Below are 21,709 nucleotides of genomic sequence, written 5' to 3'. Positions count from 1 at the left end.
TAATACTATCTTTTCACACTGCCACAGTTCTCTCAGCATCAGCATATTTGGTCCAAGGATGAACAGGATTATTTCAGAGGTGCTTATCCTCTGTTATCTTTAAATTGTTTCTGAAATATCCAGGGCAGCTGGAAAATCAATGACCAATTTTAAGTTTTCTTATTTGTTACTGTACTTTTATTCCACAGACTGTGTTTCTTGGTCTGATTTCTCTTCGGTGGTTTCCTCTGTCCTATGCTCTGCCAAGGCGCTACCCTGAATGCACAGAAATCTCACTAATCTCTCCTTGGTTATCACCAAACTTAGAGTAACTGCTGTTCTTATTTCCCAGTGGTGCTGGAGGTAGAAAACCCACCAAAACCACTCTCTAGTTTAGCTGTGTTGATTAACACACATTTCCCACTTAATTGCTGCAACGGTGGCTTGTGGAGATCCACCTTCACACTAGCTAGCTCTGCTTTGGAAAGCAATGCTTCAGGTGAAGACTCCCTGAAAGAGGATATTGTATGTATTTGAGGACGTGACTAGAGATTCAGGTAGCTATTGCCAATCTGCTACCTGATAGCACCGGTAGTGGTACCATTGCCGGCACTTTAGAGAACTTGGGTATATCTACATGAGCTGTAGGCACAGTGGTAGCTGCACTGCAGACAGTGCCATCAGGCATGACACATTGCTGGCCCAAATTAAGGTTCTCTTTCGTGTCACTATAGATTTGTTGTGGTCATTTGCCATTTTTATTTCTCTCCCTCTCCTATGATCACACGCAAGATAGATAGTCTGAATAGTTTTTACTTTCTAGCAATGAACATGATGCCACTCAGTGGGAATAAAACAGTACTGCAAGGAGTAGTCTAGTATTTCTAAATTTGTGGGTAGAGGATCCCCACATGGCATAAAGCCCTGTCAGTAACTCCTCTGTTGTTGCAGCTGCATAGACACATATTGCTGTTCAGTGGGAAATAGAATGATACTGATTTCTGCCAGATAATGCAATTTACTAATTTATTATGTCATACCACCTATCAATTGTGGCAAAGTGATGTTCTGCTCTAAGAAAACAACATGTGGTTTTCATGTTGCACATAAGCACAAGAGGAAATAAGAATTAGAAATGTTGATAATAAGACTAGTAAGAGATACTTTGGCTAAATCATGTAGATGAAATGCAGGATGGATATGTCCAGAAAATAGAAACCAGGCAGAATCATGAGAGAGAAAATGAGTCACTGGACAAGCAGAAAGGAAGAGGTATTGAGAAAAAGGAGAACTTATTCTGTGAATATGCTACTCATAAAGAGTACAATCAATGAAAAGAATGGCTCACTATTCACGGCGAGGGAAAGTTATTCTGTGAAAAGCCCAGGTGTTTGCTATCTTTCCCTGCATCAACCTTTTTCAAAAAATTATCCTACAGTTATTCCAGCTATTTCCTGAACTTAGTAGGCAAAAACCAAGTTTAAGAGCATCTGAAGAAATTGTGTGGTTTCAGATTGCTTAGCTTAACTTCACCACACAGTGTGCAGATCTTAGAGCCACTAACAGTTCTCTTCACCAGCTTGTGGAAATTGAATGGTAAGGTAAAAATGGTGCCTTTCTTCACTAGGAAAAACAGCTGAAGAATCACAAACCACTAAACTTAACCTCCACACCCAGCAGGAAAAAAAAAAAAGTATGCTGAAAAAGTTGGTAGACCAACAACCCCTAACATAAATCGATCAAGACCAGTGTCACATCAATGTAATTTCCTTCTATCGCAAGTTAGCCAGCCTGGTGGACAAAGAAGATGCAGATGTTGTGTATCTTGGAGTTAGTACGTCTTTGATAACATTTCACTTGTGAGGCTCATGATCAAGCTAGCTTTGTTGAAAATACTGTAGGATTGATGGAAAACTGGTTAGAGATCTACTTTAAGAAGACAAAACAGCTAACAATGGCCTTTGCTAAAAAAATTGGATGTAAAGGTGTATTAAATGGGTTCCTGCTGAGGTCTGTCTGGGACATAGTATACATGAAGACCCCCAGCAATTATTAGGCAGGTGATGAACAGATGACATCAACCTGGGAAAGACCACATGCTGGAGGATAGGACTGTAATCCTAAAAACTCTTGATGAACTGAAAAAATGTTCCGCAGGAGAGGAAAAAAAAAAAGAAAAAAAAAGGGAAAAAGGTCTCACACCTATACCTGGTTAAGTGCACTGACCTGTGTGTAAGAACAGCCAGCTGCAGGCAGGTATCACAGGGAATAAGCACAAATGTAGAAAAGGCTCTGGGGGCCACAACCAACCTCAAGCTTACCATGAACCAGGAATAGCTGGGTGCTTTTTCTTATAAAAAGGCCAACAAAAGACCCGCTAGAGATGGTAAATGTCCCGACCGGCAAAATGCGACCTCGGAGGGGAAGGGAACGGCTGGTGAGGCGCGGAGAAGGGAGATGCTTCTTCACCATGAGGGTGGTGAGACACTGGAACAGGTTGCCCAGAGAGGTGGTGGAAGCCCGAATCCTGGAAGTTTTTAAGGCCAAGCTGGATGGGGCTCTGAGCAACCTGATCTAGTGGGAGATGTCCTTGCCCATGGCAGGGGGTTTGGAACTAGATGATCTTTAAGGTCACTTCCAACCCTAACAATTCTATGATTCTATGCCCTCAGGGGAACACCTCGCCGGGACCGGGCCTGGCCCGCCGGGAGGGCACCGACCCCTGCTCCAGCCGGTCCGCAAGCACAACCCGCTCCTGCCCGGCGTTACCCAGAACCGCCCCCGAGCAGGTACGGCAGCGGGAACACCCCTCAGGACCTGAGGAGGGTCCGGCCGGACAGCGCGCCACGGCCGCGGGGGAGACCGGCTACAGGGTGCCGGCACCGCCTGCAGGGAGCCGGCCGCCCCGCCCCGCCGCTGACGGCGGCCGGCAGGGGACAAGCTGCCGGCGCCCGCCCGCTGGGCAGCCGTTTATCGGTTCTCCGTCCCGCCGCCGTCCGCCCGGCCATGGAGCTGTGGCAGGTGCCGGTGCTCTTCTCGCGGCTGCCCATGTTCCCCTTCTTCGACCTGGCGCACTATGTGGCCTCCGTCATGGCGCTGAAGGAGCAGCGGGGTGAGCGGCCGCGGGGACGGTTAGCGGGGCGGGGCGGAGCCCGCTCTTTTTTTCCCCCTCTCCGTGTTTCCCCGGCCCTCCGCCGCGTCCCCCAGCCGGGCCAAGCCTGAGGCGGCGGCCGGGCAGCCCCCTGCCGCCGGTCGCCCTAGCCTCGGATGGGCAAGGGTGGCCGCCGCGCAAGATGGCGGGGGTGCCTGAGGGGAGCCGGGGTGCCTGAGGGGAGCCGGGGTGCCGGCGGGGGTTCGCCTGGGCTTTGCCGCTGGGTCTCAGCGGGAGCTGCAAGTGTCCTGTCCGGGCTAAGGTGTTAGAGCACCTGGGGGTCTTTTGTGTCGAGGTCTGCTCAGCTTGCAAAACGTTAGAGAGTTGTTGGGGTTCCCCCCCTTCCGCGCTACTTTTGGATTTTATTCGTTTTTAATGACGACGAGTGGCCGAACCTCTCTTCCCGCGCATACTCCTACAAAGTCTCAGGTGGTTGGTGTGTGCTTTGGGGCAGCGATAGGTTTGTCTGCGCTGCTCCAGGCCTCTGAAAAGCAGCAGCCCTGTAAGGCAGAAGTTTGAGGTTTTACACCGAAGCGTGGCACAGGTGCAGCTGGGGGCTCCGCTGGCAGCCCTGCGCCTCCCCCGGCTCTGCCCCTGCCACCTGCTCCGCTTCCATCAAAACCCACATGGTCTTTGCTAGTCCCTAAGTGTGCAAATAAGATCATCTGCAGCCTTCATTGGGCCGTCTGGCAATAAATAATGTCTGTTTGGCTGCAGAAAGCACATAGGAAGCGCCCAGACAAACTTTTCTTGCCTTCTCAGAACTACAGGCACTGGTGAAATCAGCCGGGAGTTTTGTTGAAAACCTTTCTGCAATTTTAAGATTTTAAAAGTGCAAAGAATAAAAGGGCTGACACCCTTTCCCCCCACCCCAAAGTTAAGTTTATGGTTGGACTTGGTCTTTAAAGGTCCCTTCCAACCCAAACCATTCTATGACTTTATGTGGAGAAGGAGGGCAGATCATAGGCCAAGGACTTGCTGTCAGGTGTTAGATCTGAGAGGTGCTAGAGAAGAGCTGCTCAGCTCAGGAGTTTATATCCTTCACATGCCCTGGTTACGCAGGAAGCTCTTACGATAATTCTGGCTGGTAAGAAACATAGCTTGGGAATCTAATGGGCAGGTTGTGTGTGAGTTATTGACTTTTCATGTTGTACCCATAGATAGTAAAATTAAATCAGGGAAACTTTTCACTCCTGGTAACAGGATTTTGGATTTTGTGTGCTTGATGACACTTCAGTCTCTACATGCTGTTGTCTAGAAAATGTTTTGCACTATGGCTGTTAACCCCAAGCTTAGTTTTCAGTTGTCACAAATGTAGAGACTAGCCTTGTTTTAATATTTACAATAGCTACTTGTGGACTAACTTTGGACATTAAGAGTAACTGTGCATCACACCTGATAACTGTGTAGGAAACTAAACTGGCCTTTGGGATTATAGTGCAGATTTAGGAGTTTCTGCTTGCTTCAGATTTTTAAGGCTCTGCACTGTTTGTTTAGTGAGAGCTGTTCCTTAGTCCCTTCCTAAAGGTGTCAAGGTGAATTTTTACTTCTGCTGAGTAAGTGCACTAAGCAAACTGTGAAGACTGATATAAAATGCTTACCTATGCTAGTGTCTTCTCCAAATTTTTCTACTACTGCTAAAATTGTTTCTGAGTGCAGATTTGTGGCACTGTTCCATTCAAAAAGGGACTTTCTGCCTAAAGGTATCTGACACTGTCATGCACTACGTTTGAACTTTTTCTGGAATGGACACAGATTTAAACACCAGGATGAAAGGAATCTCTCTGCTTTGCTAGCATTAACGTAGCTTTAGTGAGAAAGCACTTCTGGACAGCGGTAGTGCTGTCAGAAGTCTGGTCAGATCTGCGCTGGTAATTTTTTTCCTCTTGGCGTAATAGATGGAAAATTCAGAACTCGAATATCCTCTGATGCTTTGAATTAATAACTGGAGTTCAGGCTGTAGGCTTGCTAGGCTGTTGCTTGCTTGCAAGCAGTTTGAACTGAATATTAAATCATAGCTGAAATAGCAGTTATTATTAACTACTCAGGATAGATATATTCTCATTGATTAATATTCTGCAGGCATTACTATGTATTCTTTCTGGAAACTTAAGCCGTAGTGACATATCACAGGGAAATAACTGGGTAACCTCAGCTGGCTGATGATACAGGAAGTTTGTGGTCAGGTAGGAGACACATTTGTTTTATCCCAGGTTACTGTCTCATGAAAATACCACCCTGCTGCACTGCTTAAAATAAGATTCAGTGTGGGTATTTGCATCATGGATGGGCGCACACCAACTGGGACTTTCCAGTCCTTTTAACTAGATTTTCTTGCGCTCTTGTGACTGCTGATGAACTACAGCAGTGACAACCAATGTGTTGCTTTCCAGATGTGTTAAACTCAGACTTCTTGGTTAATGTGTTTGGGGTTGCTTAAGGATTGCTCATTTTTAACTCTAGTCAGTTGTAGAACTGGCAATTTTCTTTTCCTGGGATGCAGGGACAGCAAAAGTTGTTGAGGACTGAGAATGCGTCATATTTGGATGAATGTGCTGGTTTACTTCTTGCAAGTTTTCTGTGACATGATTCTGATGATTTGAAGAGAACTAAGTTTTTTGATATAGTTTTACTAAATTAAATCTGACTCTTTAAATCCTTTAGCTGAATTCATTGCATATATAGTTGAATAGAGGTGCTAGAAAAACTTCTACAAGTCCTTCTGGTTTGCTCTTTAGAGGTGTGTGGGGTATGTGTTCCTGATGTTTCCATTTGGAACATGCTGGAAAGGTTAAAGCAGATCTTATCAAACTGACAGAAGTAGTTTGCTGGCGAGGTTTTTTATTACTGTTGTCTAGAAACAACATTTAAAACTGTATTCAACAACAGTGCATTTTGAAACCTTATCTTTACTTTCTAGAATATACCATCTGCAGGACTGGTGGCCTTTTGGCAGATCATATTCTGCATGGTTGTATGGTGCCTCATTAGTTTTACAGGATGCATCAGAGGACAAATATAAACGACCACTTGTTTGAAAACATGTGACCCACTTAAAATTGAGTTTGTTTTCTGAAAGGTTATGTCCCATTTGTAATTTAGGTAGCAAGGCCAAGATGTGCTTTAAATTAATATCAGCAATTTTTACCTCATTATCTTCTATGTTGGGTATATTCCTTGTTGGAAAGTGGGTATGAATTGTTAATTACTGGTATTTGAGCCAAGAAAATTCTAATGTTGCCCAAATTAAAAATCCTGAAGTCCAGGAAAGTTACCAGTCTTTTGTACTTTTACACCTAGTAGCTTAATGAAGAAATTTAAATGCTTTGTTTTGCAGCTTGCTTACAGAGGTTTATCTGGTAATAATAATAGTGATTCCTATATGTGTCCTCAAAACTGGAATCTACTTCTTGTTAGCTGTGGAGGAAGGGAAGAATGGAGAAGTGGTGATTGCTGAAAGGCAGGGGAATAGATTTGAAAAGAGAACAGATACCAAAATAATTTTAAAACAACTCCAACATTTCATTACATTTTATGTTTAAAAGTGTTTGGTTTTTTTTATCTGGCCTTTAGTATAGGAAGTGAAAAATCATGAAAATATTTTCACAAAGGAGAGAAGGCAAGTAGAACTAGAAGCAATGTACAACATTGCTTCAAATGTACAACAGAAATCAATTTAAGCCTTTTCAAACCTGATACATGAGAATCTTCCATTTTTTCCTTAAAACTGGTCATTACTAGCCGTGTTTCATTGACTGCAGTCAATGTCTGTGTGCATGAAAAACAGCACCTGGAATAGTTTCCTTTCATTATGTTATTAATCTGACTGAACACTTGCTGAAGTGAAGAAGCAGCTGAGTTGCAGCTAGCCAGCTCTCAGTCATGCTGCATTTTGTGGGGAGGGAGGAGGTAGTTCAGTATTCATGAGAAGCTTCAAGCTAATGAAAGAGGGGTTGGTGCACACCTACCTGATGATGTAAGATTTTGGTTTGGGGTTTTTTTTTTTTCAAACCTGGTCTGGAGGCTGACAGTTCTTGGATGTGGGACCTCCTGTCGTGATCTGGTTGCTGGTCTCACTCCAAAACCAGATTACTGTGCAGATTACATTCTGTATTAGATCTGTCCAGGAGTTAAAGTTTGTGCATAATGCAACAGCTGATCTGTTAAGCAGTACTCCCCAGTTCCGGTGTGATTTGTGACTTACACTGGCTACCTTCATTAGCTGGGTTTTCTCGTTGTCCTGTGAAGTTTGGGATGTTTTTTCTCTATACGGTCACTTTGTGCTATAATGCCACAGCAGCATTTAGTGGAGTTACTCAACAGAGAGACTGCTGCCAAATGTGGGGGTAGGATATTATCTTGTTGCAAGAAAAGGAATTCAGTCCTTTAATGCTAAGGTAGGTATATGGTAGTACTTTTAATGAGGTTATGCAATCAAACAAGAGAATAATGATATGTGGGAAGGAAGCTTCTATAATTCTTTTGGACCAGTGAGTGTCTACTTACTATGATTTTGCATTTTTTTTCTGAATGCAATGGTTGTCAGCATTTTTAGATAACTTTTTTAATGAGGAAACCTCAATGTAGTAAGCACAAACCATTAATATTCTGCAAGTGTCTTACCCTTTTCAAATATATTGGTGAAAACATGGGATCTCGATGTAATGGCCCAGTTTATATTTTTACTTTTGCTCTTAAGTAATGTTATCAGGTTTTAGGATTTTTCTACTGTTAATTTTATGCACATGAACATTAATTGATAGTTACTTTGGAGAATTGTTAATATGCAATAACAAAGTAGAGCATAACAGACTTGGAACACCAGCTATTGCAGTATGGAAAATAAGTTATGCAATAGTTAAAAAATGTATTTTATTTTATATTCCAACATTCTGTAATACTTAGGAGTGCTCATTTTTATAAATTGGCTGTTACATGGGAATTTAGATAGTGCTGGGATATGTGATAGCTGTACCAACACTAAAACTGGAACAATGTTGTTAATACTGTTGTATAAAGTAAATTATATTGAGAGTGCTATATTCTTTTTGATACATTTGAGCTTCTCATCTTCAGTAAGAAGCTTCTTTTCCCACAGAAGTGCCTGAAACACCAAAAGCTTCTCCTCTGAATTGTGAACATGCCGAATTTCATTTTGGGGTAGACGCTAGGTTTCATCTTTGCTTTTGTGAACTTCAGCCTTTGGACTATGGAAAGTTAAACTAGTCAAGGCAGACAGAGCTCTGCACCTGTGTAAAGGGGAAACTTTGTCAACATTGGACTTTTGAAGTGGAAGGAAAATAGTTAAAACAACTACTTGAGGATATTTCTGGCTTTGATAAAATATCATCTTCCCGTGAAACTGGTTAAGGCTTCCCATTACCTCCAATATAATCTTTTGATATGGAATAGTCTTTTGGCATAGTTCAATTGCAATTTAAAAGGGATAGTTCATTTTAAAGATAACAAAATAAATCAAACTGTGAACCTTTTAATAAGAAGGGAAACTTATATTTGTTATGGATTCAGGTAACCTTTTTTCTCTATTAAGGATTGCAGGTGAAACTATTTAATAATTGTTCTGGATACTGCTTTAATTTTGGTCAGCAAACACAGTTAGCAGCGCGTTAGGAGGAAAAACAAAAAGAATGACCTTGAATTCATGAATGCTCAAAAGCAGAAATGGAATTTGTAGAATAACCCACCAAAAGTTACCAGTACCATTCCTGTCTAGGTCAACGAAGTTACTTGTGTATTTTTAATACAAATTTGAAAGCAACTGTATATCTATGCCAGATTATTAACAATGACAATTCTCAGACATGCTCTGAAAGCTTTTTCGTTACACTAAACCAACCCACAAAAGATATTCAGAGAACACGACGTCAGTCTTTCACTTTTATTTAGATAGCATATGCCTCATTCAAGGTACTCTGAAGTTTGGATTTCTGAAGACTTTTCCTATGAAAGCCTAAAAATTTCTGCAGGATACTTAAAGGAACAATGTGGGACTGCATGACTTGAAAATCAGTGACTGGTAAAACATGATGCGCTTCTCAAATGTTTATTTCTATTTATGCATCTTTTCAATTTGTTTCAGGAGCTGTGGAAGTGTCAGTCCGAAGTCCAATTGCCTGCTGGTTTAGTGCTATGCTTTATTGCTTTGGTGGTTCAGTTTTGTCTTCGTTGATGCTTGCAGAACCACCCATAGCATTTCTGGCAAAGGGCACAAATATTCTACTGGCATCTTCAGTCTGGTAAGTAGCCACAGCTGAGTTAGGTGAATAGTATTGGTTCTGAGGAAGCTATACTTTTTTTTGTAAACTGAGATTATATCATCAAACTTCCGTGTAAATCAGAAACTTAATTTAAAAATGTTATGGATTTGGATGCTGTCTCTTCAGCCCGCAAGTCACTGCAGGAAAATAGTTTTTTATAGCAAATAGTCAAAATAGTAAAAAAAAAATGATCCTTTTCTATAGGAATAAAATACTTGTAAGAGCAACTTTTGTTATATGATGATTCTCAGTCACTAGTCTATTCCTGGTCAAACAGCTGAAAATAGTATTTTGGGATAAAGTGGACTTCAATTACTGCTTTTCTGGATACATGGAAGTCCTAAAAGTAGTCCAGCTTTTCAGCAGTGCTCTTGAAGACCAGAACCTGACTGATGTAAGAGATTTTAACCTTTCTGTAATTGGGGATCTAGGACACGGATCTTCTTTTGTGTCCTCTAGTTTTTGCTTCCTGACATAATTTTTTTTCTCTATTTTGTGCTTTCCCAAATGGATTGGTGTTGTAGTGAAAGACAGTAGAGAGCTGAATGGGATGTTGGGTATGTGAACAAGGCAGCAATTTGGCCTGTTTTGGAATTCAAAAAAACCCGGTGGTGTTATTTTCATATAAATGTGACCTTCCAGTAGAGTTCATTTGTTACAGAAAGTGATCTTTGAAGACACCCTCAAAGTTTAAAAAATTTGTGAGGAGCAGTGGGGTTTTGAATTTAAAAATCTCAATTTCTCTCCTAGAAGAGTGTTACCTGCTTGAAATCCTTTAGCATCTGTTCCTTGTAGCCCATTAGGTTTTATAAATGCAAATTCATTAAAATGAAAGTAAGTATCTATCTGTGTGTATCTATATATTAGTCTTGTGGTCTTCATGTTGCAATGGAAGTTACAGAAAGATTTCATTTAGGCAAATCAGTGAAATGAATAATGTGTGATAAATAGTGCAGTACTAACAAAGCTTTTAGAATCTGCTTATGGTTCATATTAGTCTGATGCGGGCAACATGACTGCTTGTTTTAACAAATTACGAGACTTAAGAGTACATGTAAACAGGACATGCTTTCTGTTGAACTTAATGTGGTCAAATATGATTTGCTGTGCACAAATAAAATCAGGTTTTAATGAGGAACTGTGAATGTTATGAAACCTTTTAAGCTTCTAGTTTTACAAAGGTCTCTCTTCATGAGTACAATGACTTTAATTCTCGGTCTCAAATCACGTGAAACGAAATTCCCCAAGCCATGCATAAAACTGGAAAACAATAGGGGTTGTGCTATGCTTGAGAAATGCTCGTAAATAGTCTGTAGGGCAGCGACATCTACTGTTAGCAAGTGCTGCTAGCAGGAATTACAGGCAAAAATGCCGTGACGGGTCGCAATGCAAGGTCCAATCCAGTTCCTCGGTGTCCTAAACCCACATTCTGCAATTGTAAATTAATTCTGGGTAGCGTTGTCTGTTGAGTACATAGCTTAAATGGCTATTTGCAGTAGCCAGTGAAATACATGCTTTGTATACATCTTTGAATTCATATAAACTGAAGCTTGGTTGCATACAAAGGCAATGAAATTTGCAACAGGAGAAAATGGAAGGAATATAAGTAGAGCTAAAACTGAACACTGGACCAGTACTTAGCTATTAACGTAAATTCCAATAACTTCCTTGTATGTGAGAAATAGGTTATTGCATGCTCCATTCTGGGAGGTCTTGAAGAGAAGAAGCTTTAGAAGTTTGCAGCGGCAAGGTACTATATCCACTGCATCAAAAGCAAATGTATAACTACGACAGCACTTCAGCTAAACTTTGCCTTTTTGTGGAGGAAGCTCCCTGACATTCTGCTTTAGAGGATAGGCTTTTTTTTCAGGGGAGGCAGGGGGGACAGGGACACACGATGAAACCAAAAAAACCCCAGTGAGTGCTGTCCTGATTTCTAATCTCTAACCACGAAGCGTGACTCTTCCTAGTTGTGTTGCCTACTAGTAGTTCTAATGAAGTAAAATAGATGCGAGAGGTCTCTGCCTTGCAGCCTGAGTAAACAGGAGAAGGATAGAGCCTTTAGAAATCCTTGGTAGACAGGATTGAGCTCAGAAGCCTAAACCAACAGGCAAGTATCTTTTTTTTTTTTTCTTTTAATAAAATGAAAAAATGCCCTTCTCCTATTTTAAAGGCTTTCTCTGTTTTTTATTTAATCGTTACTCTCTTACTCCTGTGCTGAAATAATCTAGATACTTAATCTTGAATATTATTTTTTTGAGACCGTGAATTTCTCTGTAAGAACTGAATTTTGTTTAGGATTGAAGAAATACAATACAACACCACATAATCTAATCTTTTAAAATTTAATGTCAGTATGGGATTTCATTGTTAGCCATTTTTAACTGTACTTTCTTTTAAAAACAAGTTGATAAAAGATGTTAAATTTTGAGTACTGTGCTTTCAACACTTTGAAAAAAGAAGCGTGCTTGTAATTGCCAAGCTGGAAAAGCTAGAATTGGTGGTTACTAAGATGTGAAATGTGTTTGAATATAGCTGTGCATTTCATCTGGCATGACACTAACTAGTGAAGGCATTCTTGCTGAAGTTACGTAATTCCACGTACCTATCAGTATGAAAGCATGGTGTCAGCAAGTAACTTAGCACCCTGTTGTAATGGTATAAAAAAAACCCCAAAACCAAAAAAACATCAACCAATCAAAAAATAACCCACAAGAACCAAAACCACAGAAAATCAGTCAGACACTAATTTAATAATTTGAATTATAAAAACATGATATGTAAGCTGTAGAAAAGTTGGTAAAATTTAAAGCTGTTTTTCATGTACGTCAGTGGATTCTTCCCTGGGACAATGAGGCAGTAAGAACAATGTCAAATAAAGTTTGATGATCTAGGTGCAAGAGCTCAAGCACACCCCAAAGCACTTCAGATTTATTCCAATATATCTACCATGCAAGACAGTGAGTTATCTGTAGTATATCATATCTTGCTAGTCATATACCAAAAATATCTTTAAAGGTTATTAGAAAGTGAATTCCTTAGTAAAAACTTTTGACTGGTGCTAATGGGTCTTCTCATGATATTCAGGTATCTTGTGTTTTACTGCCCACAAGACATATTCTACCGGTGCTTTGCCTTTCTGCCTCTTCGGCTTCTGGTCGCAGGAATGAAAGAAGTGACTCGGACTTGGAAGATAACGGCTGGCGTTGCACATGCAGACAGTCACTTCAAAGATGCCTGGCTTGTCATGGTAGCTGTGGGCTGGGCCAGAGGTAACAGGCATAACATCTTGTTCTGATAGATTGTGATGTTTTGGAGTGGTATTTAAATGGCTAACCCTTCAGCACAACTGTAGTACTATTACTTGCTGTGCTGGATATGATAGTCCTAATACAGTCTGTTATCCCCTCAAGGGAAAAGCCTGTGCAGTAGTTTTTCTATGTAGATTAAAGGTGACATTGAGTGACTTTGAGGGAAGTTCATCATACCCCTTCAGAAGGTCTTGAGAGTACTCGTAGAATGGGCAGTTGATGGCAATAAAGAAATAGATATCCCATGTAGCTTCAGTGCTATTACTAAACTTCCCAACAGCATATTTCCTCAGAGCTGTTTTCCTTGCATGTGGCTGAAGAAGAGAACTTGTTTTGTTAGCATTTTGGGTTGCAATCATTAGCTGATTACCAAGAGGTAATGGGCACAAACTTGAGCATAGGAAGTTCCACCTAAACATGAAGAGGAACTTCTTTACTTTGAGAGTGGCAGAGCACTGGAACAGGCTGCCCAGAGAGGTGGTGGAATCTCCGTCTCTGGAGACATTCAAAACCCGCCTGGATGCGTTCCTGTGCAACCTGCTCTGGGTGACCCTGCTCTGGCAGGGGGGTTGGACTAGATGATCTCCAGAGGTCCCTTTCAACCCTATGATTCTATGATTTTAAAGACAGGAATGAACCTTCTCGCCTGCCTGCTCTTTGGAGTATGACTCTGGAAGCCACCTTCCTAGGAACTGTATCTGTAGTCACAAATTTAGAACCACTTCAGAAAGTATTAGTGCAGCTCTTGTTTCTATCCCTTGATTCGGTTCTCCCTTGGGAAACAACACGTGTTAATGTGATGGTCTAATGTATTCACTTCCCAGGTTATGATACCAATTAATCTCATTGGCCAGAGTGTATAACAGTGTCTTGCCTTCTTTTAATGCAAAAATATATATCCACCTTTTCTCGCAGAGGCTCCTTGTACTTTAGAGAGACACTGTACTTACATGACAACGTGAAGGAAGGAATGATATAAGCCTCTCTGGAGATTTACTTCGGCAATTCAGGCGTTTGTTTGTGGTGATGAGTGAATCAGTTCCGATGCTATCACATAAAGGTGAACCTGAGGTTCTTGCTAAGTAACTAAACCTCAGAGGTTTCATGCCAGTTGCTCGAGTCATGCACATATAAAAAAAATGGATTAATCTCTTTAAGTCTGAGCTTCGGGTGCCACATTTGGCACCTGGTGTAATGAGTTTTGCTGGGAGCAATAATAGGTTGTGCAGTGGTGGTAGCAGTCAGTGGGGGCTTATCATAAATCTCTGCAATTTCAGGAGCTGGTGGTGGCCTAATTTCCAACTTTGAGCAGCTGGTGAGAGGAGTGTGGAAACCTGAAACCAATGAACTATTGAAGATGTCCTAGTAAGTTTTCTTTGTTTGTTTGTTTGTTTTTTAAAAAAAAGACTGCAACATATTAACTGTTGTTTTGCTAACTCCTTGTGTTGACACTCACTGTTAGTGGTTCAGATTTTAAAAAAAATAAGGTTGGTAATTAATGCTTTGGTGTGTATCTTGTGGAAGATTAGTTTTAATCATTTTAGGTTCACAGCACAAGAACACCAAATGGGAAGACAAGTAATCAAAAATTATTTGGCAGAATGCAGCATTGAGTCAGCAGGAAGTTCCTGGAAAGCAGTGTTTAGTCAATTTGTCTTACAGGAACATGGTCTTCTATCCAAAATGAAAGGACAGTGGTACCAGAAGCATCCAAGTGAAGTCTGCATTTTGGTGTGTGTTCTGAGCATCACTAAGATGGCTTCCTTTGAGTGTTGTCCATCGTTCTTTCTCTGCCAGTACTGCTTTCCTCCATAGATACCAATTGTTTGAGAAGGTGCAAATCAGTTATTCAATATAGCAAAAATCTACTGCAAGATAAGAAATGTTACTTCTCTTGCAGAAGCAGAGAATGAGAATACTACATGGCTCCCAGTTTAGTCTGTACAGTAAAAGGAGAATTAAGACAGGCTAGAAAGTCATAAGCTATTGTTGTAAGTCAAGATAAGCTCACTGTGGTAATTTCCTAAAATCTGTTTGGTCTTTCCCATGTTACTCTCAAGTCTTTAGAAATAATATTTATTTATTTTTAAAGTTGCTTTGCTTTTCTGCAGCCACACTTAGCAGCAGAGAGAATAACAGAAGAGAAATTTGTATCCTTCTCTTTGGAAATATTTCAACTTTTTATGGCTTACGTTAGTTGTTGGCTTTTTCCAGGTATTTAGAATTTCCTTCCCTCAGTCAGTGCCCAAGTGGCTGCAGTCTTGAAAGCAAATTTACAGAAGGAAGATGCCACTGTCAATAATAGCATGGTAAACCCAAATAACACTGTACTTACAGGTGCAACACTACAGCACTGCTTACTGACTGTGGCAGCGCTTGCATATATTCTCCTTTTCCACAGTGGATGTGGCTCAAAATAAAAGTATTTTTAAAATTCTGTTTAATATATAAAATTTAAAAATATGAAGTAGGTTACAAAGATAAATGGATAAAACATTCTGCAAGTGGATGAGATGCATGTATACAGAGTTGTTTTTTGGACTTCCTAAGTAGGAAGTTGATGCAGTAAATCTTGGAGTAACTGAAAAGACAGTGAAGAATTTGTCTACGCTAGATGCTCTGTGATAACAGGAATGTCATCTGTTTGTCACATGCAGATGCAGATTAAAAAATGCAGAGAATTTTTCTGCTGGTATATTAGTGCTGTCTTTTCAGATGACTTGAGATAACTGACCAAAGTTCTCATGTTTTCTGACTGCATACCTAGTGAGGGATTTACCACCGCAATGAAGATAGCTAGAAGATGTAAGTCTTTGCATGCCAAAGTCAACACAGCTATGTTGGAAAAACCTGGCCATACAGGTCTGGCTCAAATCAAGTATAAACTGACTACAACCCTAGAACTGGTGGAGTGTCACAGTGGACTGAGACTTGGACTGAGTTTTCTTCAACATCTTAAGCAACTCCTTGGAGTAATTGCCACCTGGCGGATAGGAGAGGAACCTATTCTTAAGTGCATTCTGAGCAGTGCAAGCTTTGCGATTAAACTCTTCAGTAAGATATATTGGGAGAGGAAGAAGGGAAGCAAGCTGGTCTGAATAGAGGTGTTGATTTGAGGAGGATTTGTTACACATGGGTTTGCTGGGTGTGTAAAATAGTGCTAAACTGGATACTTATTCATACTACGGACAGAAAATATAGTAATACTATATAAAGTGAAAATGTTAGTTTAATAATAGCTAGATTTTGGATGTTGTACCTGTTAGCACAAGTTTTCATTAGTTCTATTACGAAATAATTCTTTTGCATGCTAAGAACATTTATTGCTTTGCAGGCCATTGCAGCTTTCACTATGGAGTAGAGAAGAAAAGTTAACGTTGTTTGTTTGATTTCCAGCCCTGTGAAGGTAACTTTGATAGGAGCAGTTCTTTTCACCCTGCAACACAGCCAATACTTGCCAATAGCAAGACACAACCTTGTGTTTTTATACACCATCTTTCTTGTGGTCTCCAAGGTAAGAATGTGAAGGTGTTACAAGCAACTGAATAACAGAAAATATTTTATTTCATTATTTCAGAGCAAAAAATATGCCCTCAAATATTTTACAACAAGTTTGAATGTGTGCTTCTGGATAGGAAGGCCAGCTCTAATTGAAGTCTTAAACCTGTTTTCTATCCATGAGCAGAACAGAAGACCTATTCTGTTACTGATACTGTTCAATATATGGAAATAAAAATAAAAAATGAGGAATTTTGGCACCCAGCAGTTGATATGTCAGGCTTGTATGTCCATAATCTCAGACAAAACTTATGTTTGTAGGAAGAAACTCTCCTGTGCTCTGCCTTTTGCTAGCTACTTAATACCTTCCTTGTACCTGTGCAGTCATCTGTGACTGTGCAAAACAAGCCAGCTAGGTTCTCATCTAGCTTCGAGTGTTGGCAACGTGAATGTTCAGGTGGGAAGTGAAAGTGTGTCAAAACCATTTTGAAGTAGCTGTAACTACTTTTATAATAAAATAGATACTGCTTCTCTGTTGAATCCTTTAATCCCTCCAGTCTTGTTCATTTCCAGGATGATGCCTGTCTTCAGGATTATTAGCTAATAAGAAAGCGTAGTCTCTGTGTTAGCAGAAGTCTGGCAATTTTAAGAGCTTCAGAGCTGCTGTTCAACAGACTGGAGAATGTCTTAAAGTGGTGGTTGCCAGTCACCGTTCTGTGAAGTAGCTGACAAGTTTAATTCTAGAGAAGTTGCTTTAGGGAGCCAAGACTTAAAGCTGATGCTCACAGTTCTCCACCTAAACCAATAAAGGCATTGTTGAACTGGGGATGTTGGGCATGGAGAAGGAAAGGAATGTTATTCTGGAAGTGAGAAATTACAGCTGTTTTCAGAAGCTGGCTCTTAGGTTGCACTGAAGTGAATAAGTTCTGAAACTGATGATCATCCTGACAATCGAAGCTTGAGTGTCCACTTAACTAATGAAACAACAGTTGTGGGTCTGGCATAGTGCTGTAGTACTGTCTTGTTTTAGAAACCTTTCATGTCTCTGAAAACTGTAGAAACTGTTGCAATATAAACTTGTCCAGTACCTGGGTCTACAAACCAGCTTTTTCTATCCTGATTCCAAGTAATGTATTCTGAGGAATTTCCACCTATATCTGTGTTGCCAATCTCAGCTTTATTGAATGAGTATAGCTGTCTGGAATTCTACCTAAGGTCTGTATGTGCATATATATTTAGGTGCTTACACACGGCATTCTTTCAGGTTAAATGGAAGTAGCCGCTCTGTTTACAGTTTTTCAGTTTGAACAAGGTAAAAAACAAAATAAGTGTTGCTCATCACCTTACTTGTATGACATTAAATGCGGTTTACTCATAGGATGATTTTAGTAAACTTACATAGAAAGTTTTTTGTGCTTATTGTTTGTGTATAGCAGTGTGAAGAGTGTAGGTCAGAAAGAAAAACATTCTTTGATCAATTCAAGCTAAAATGAACATGTTTCTGTTCTTGGTGGCATGGCCTCATGCTTGTGTAGAAGGTTAGAAATGCCATACATCAATTCAGCTGTGAACTTTGTTTTCAGTAGTTGTGAAGTCATGAAAACTCTTCTTGTAACTTGATTCTTGTTCTCCATAGGTAACAATGATGTTAACAAGATCCGCAGCTTCTCCATTTGCTCCTATTGAGGCTGCATTAGGCCACATGTTCTTTGGCTTGCAAAAGACACCATCCAAAGTGAAGGGTGAAGGTACCACCTCTTCCAATGGCTCTTCAGTCTGTGACCGGTCTTCTGAACAGCACCGTGATAGTGTTAAGAAAAGACAGGCAAAGAAAACAGAATAAGTGACTTAAAATCCTTGATGGTCGTAACTGTTTAAGATGTTTGTATTTCAGATTAGGCTGGCTGAGAAATTTGTTTGAAAAATGTGTATGAGGAGAGAGTAAGGTTGTATACTGCTGTGTTGTTTGCCTTCAGAATGTGTTTTATAAGCTACTCTTCAGATGTCTATATGCACGTGTTGGATTTGTAAGTTAAAAACTACAGATTTTTATAGTGGTTATAAGTTTACTAAATTTTGTATTTATGAATAAATGCTTACATGCTAAAAAGATAGTTTCAAAATGTGACAATCAGCTTTGTTTTTTTTTTTTCCTGGTATACCACTTGTTCCACCTCTCTCTTTTTCTTTTTTTTTTTTTTTTTTTTTTCTTCTTTCCCCTCAATTCTTATGTTTCATTGGGATAGCATGGACTTGCACTGCCAGGTGTTCACAGTAGCATGTCCCAAGTAAGAAAGTCATCATTGAGTAAGGCTTAATCCCATTGCACTGTAAAACCATGAAAATGTACTGAACTAATGCCTTTAACTAGAAAAAACACTGAATTACTGTTCAGTAATTCACAGTGCACTGGTATAGATTTTCTTCATTTACTAAGGTAAATGTTTTTGATATTTTTCTATTTTTTAAAATAATAGTGAATTACTGGCACTTTTAAAAATCTTTACAGTTAGCATGTAGGAACACTTCAATATTTTTGTTGTTGGCTTCAACACTTTATTTGCAAGCATTCGATATATAGCTTTTTTCATGTTACATAGGTGATTTACATGTGGTTTGTGGTATCTTTCAGTTTGACTGGGACTATCCAAGCATACACTTTTTTTTTCTCTTCAAAGCTTAGCTTTCTTTTAAAAAAGAATACTAGACAGTACATTTACCTTGTTTTTATGAGTTTAGCCCTGTTATGCCTCCATTAATAAATACCAGCACTAGTTTGTAGCAATTACCTCTGGTGCTACTGGGGAAGAACTATTAACATCAGAAGCACTGAAACTATTTATTAGTGCTTGCTGAAATCTGCTGCTTCCTGCTCATTGCATCTTTTTTGCACGTGATGTGAAGCAGTTGTAAGTGGCATACACTTCAGAACTTTTGACATTACATTTCATAAGAATAGAATCTTCAGAGGAATCTTTCATTGATGTGCCAATTCCTAGAATAAATTAAACTATTTTTACAGAATTAGATGATTTGTCTTCCAAAGAGTATTCTTCAGCACAAGGAGGTAGGTTAATTTTTGTGCAGGGATGCCAAGGAGAACGTGGAGGGAGATCTGATTTGAAAAGACAAGGTTCTGGTTCCAGGTTCATATCTAAATTTAGAAGAACTGTCACCAGTGCTGTGCTCAGAGAAAACAAAAAGAAAAAAGTACCCAAGAAATCTCTTGTGCCTGCCTAGTCACATTTCCAGGGTAGTGACCAAAAGCATTGAGCTCCTCAGTTTGGAATCCAACTTTATAGCAAATAAAACCTTGAAAGCTAAAATAAGTATTTTCTTCAACACAGAACAATTAAAAAAAAAAAAAAGAACACCCAACTCTTTGTACAAAAAAAATAGCAGTTATGTTCCTGACATTTTACACTGAAATGTCCAGTTATATATGCTTGGAGTATTCATCTGCAGGCTCTCTCAGTTTTTTGTAACTTGGTGTCATGGGTGTATGGATGAACTTGAAGCTGCTAACTGACTAACTAGTTAATAATCAACTAGTTATTCAGCAACAGCAGCAAAAGTTGTATGTCCACAGTTTTTAAAACTTCTGGGTGTTTTTTTTAAAAGGTGCAATTGTGTATACTAGATCATAAGAAACATACGGCATTGGATTGTGGTATGGAACTATGTTGCGCAACTGTGAAATGCTGGCTGATAAATGGCTGCTTTTAGCCCAAATAAATGTGAAGATAGACTAATTCTTTAACAAGTTTACAATTTGAAAGAAAATATATGGTTTTGTATTCCTTTTGGACTTAAAGACTACAGTATTAAAAAAAAAAAAGTTGTTTTTCTTGACTGAACACCTTAAGAGAAATACAGATCATACTAAAAACGTGTATTGCTGTGTGTTGTGTTTTGGGCTGGGCTGACTACCAAAACCAATGACAGATGCTCTCTTTTACTTCTCTCCCCTTCAGAGAAGAGACACATCTCCCTTCAGAGGAGAGGAAAGAAAAATGAGATAGAGAGAGACTTATGAGTTGAAAAGAAACTGAACTACTTTAATGAAATATAAATAATAAAAATAAAATATAATATTAATAAGAAAATAATGAAATATATATAATATATACAAAACCAGTATCAAGCTCCCAGGATGATGATCATGTCACCAGCAGGCCCTGGGAAAGTCCCAGACTGGACTTGGTGACAGATGGGAACTGGATTCTGGATCTGGAGTCAGGAACGCACAACAGATCAGGATCAAAGGACAGGGTCCTCCTTGGACACTAGCCATTGAAGAAAGAGACTAACCCTTTGATCCCTCAGCTTTTATGCTGAGCACGATGCAGATGGGATGGAATACCCTGTTAACGCTGTTCTGCTTCTGATCCTCCAGCAGGGCATATGACAGAGTTAGCTGACCTTGGTTGTTACAGCAGTAAGTATAAACAAGAACTTCTCTGCATACCATTCCTTGGTATTCACTATAAACATCAGGTCTTATTGCTCTGGAAGTGGAAAAATACACCATTAATTGCAAAGAGTTAGAAGAGGCTTAACTGAAAGGTAAAATTACTGAAAAGAAAGTTGATTCTCTTTTACGTCAAACCAGGACACTGTGTGATAGAACATAAGTTATGCTGAAAGAAATCCCGTGGTAAGCACCATGAAAGCAAACCTTCATATTTAAAGATCTCACAAGCTTCTGAAGGACGGGTCTTCAAAAGAACTCAACACTGAATAGTTACATGCAAGTGTTCTGGCAACTATTTTTCCATAGTACACAAAAGATAACCAGTTGCATAGGGTTAAGCTTGAATTCTATAGACTTTAATACAGTCTGTCCCGCATGCCTTAAATGAACAATTACTTCCTAGCTTTCATGCTGATAGTTCTATATCTCTGATAAACTTCTCCGTGTGAGATTGGGAAGAAATCCTTTTGACTGATCTGTTCTGGTAAAGCAGACCTTTTTTTTTTTGGTTGGACTTTTTTTTTTGGGCCAAATTTGAAATAAAAACACTAAAAGATTTTTTGATCCAAAGCTCTTTGTCAGACATTCTGTTTTCTGAAAATTGCATCCATTTATGGTCCTGGGATATTAATGGAATTATAAGGAAGTATTTTTGAGTGGCTGTCAGTGGAATTTGAGTATACCTCTAAGGCACTTAACAAGAAGATTATGCTGAGGAAGTTGAAGACATGAATTTATATTGGTTCTTCTGTTACCATAGCATAATGTCAGAAAAATCCAAGGTGGAGAAATGATTTTTTTCTTGAAGAGAGGACAGTTTCATGGCAACTTGTCTCTCACAGGAGTGACTTCTGTAGTTCAAATGTATGAAAAATTTGCTGTCTTAACTTACCAGCCTGCCATCATGCACCAAAGCTTGGTTCTGACTCTCCCAAAGTGCAGCTGTTGTCCCATAAAGCAAGTTATTTTTCTTTGGTGTTTCCCTTCTAGCACATGAAAAGTTAAAAAAGTAGGAGAG

The 21,709-nt window shown here is 39.6% G+C and overlaps 1 protein-coding gene across 2 annotated transcripts; it reads left to right on the top strand.

The window, feature by feature from the left end:
* The first annotated feature begins 2,854 nt into the window (after positions 1-2,854).
* TMEM38B (transmembrane protein 38B) lies at positions 2,855-20,092 on the top strand. Of its 2 annotated transcripts, none has more exons than XM_063321065.1 (6): positions 2,855-3,091; positions 9,231-9,387; positions 12,496-12,680; positions 13,997-14,084; positions 16,116-16,233; positions 17,854-20,092. In XM_063321065.1, exons 1-6 carry the CDS (start codon positions 2,986-2,988, stop codon positions 18,058-18,060), a joined length of 861 nt encoding a protein of 286 aa, XP_063177135.1. In that variant the 5' UTR covers positions 2,855-2,985; the 3' UTR covers positions 18,061-20,092. The 2 variants fall into 2 exon arrangements, with proteins under 2 accessions (XP_063177135.1, XP_063177136.1); XM_063321066.1 differs by lacking the exon at positions 2,855-3,091 and adding an exon at positions 7,440-7,527.
* Positions 20,093-21,709: the final 1,617 nt, after the last annotated feature.

The sequence above is a fragment of the Chroicocephalus ridibundus genome, chromosome Z, assembly GCF_963924245.1.
Source record: "Chroicocephalus ridibundus chromosome Z, bChrRid1.1, whole genome shotgun sequence".
NCBI lineage: Eukaryota > Metazoa > Chordata > Aves > Charadriiformes > Laridae > Chroicocephalus > Chroicocephalus ridibundus.
This window is presented reverse-complemented; position numbering and strand designations above follow the sequence as displayed.

Coding starts and splice junctions, on each gene's coding strand:
- TMEM38B (XM_063321065.1), top strand. CDS start 2,986: ATGGAGCTGTGGCAGGTGCCGGTGCTCTTCTCGCGGCTGCCCATGTTC. Junction 3,092..9,230: donor GGCGCTGAAGGAGCAGCGGG/GTGAGCGGCCGC, acceptor AATTTGTTTCAG/GAGCTGTGGAAGTGTCAGTC. Junction 12,681..13,996: donor AGCTGTGGGCTGGGCCAGAG/GTAACAGGCATA, acceptor CTGCAATTTCAG/GAGCTGGTGGTGGCCTAATT.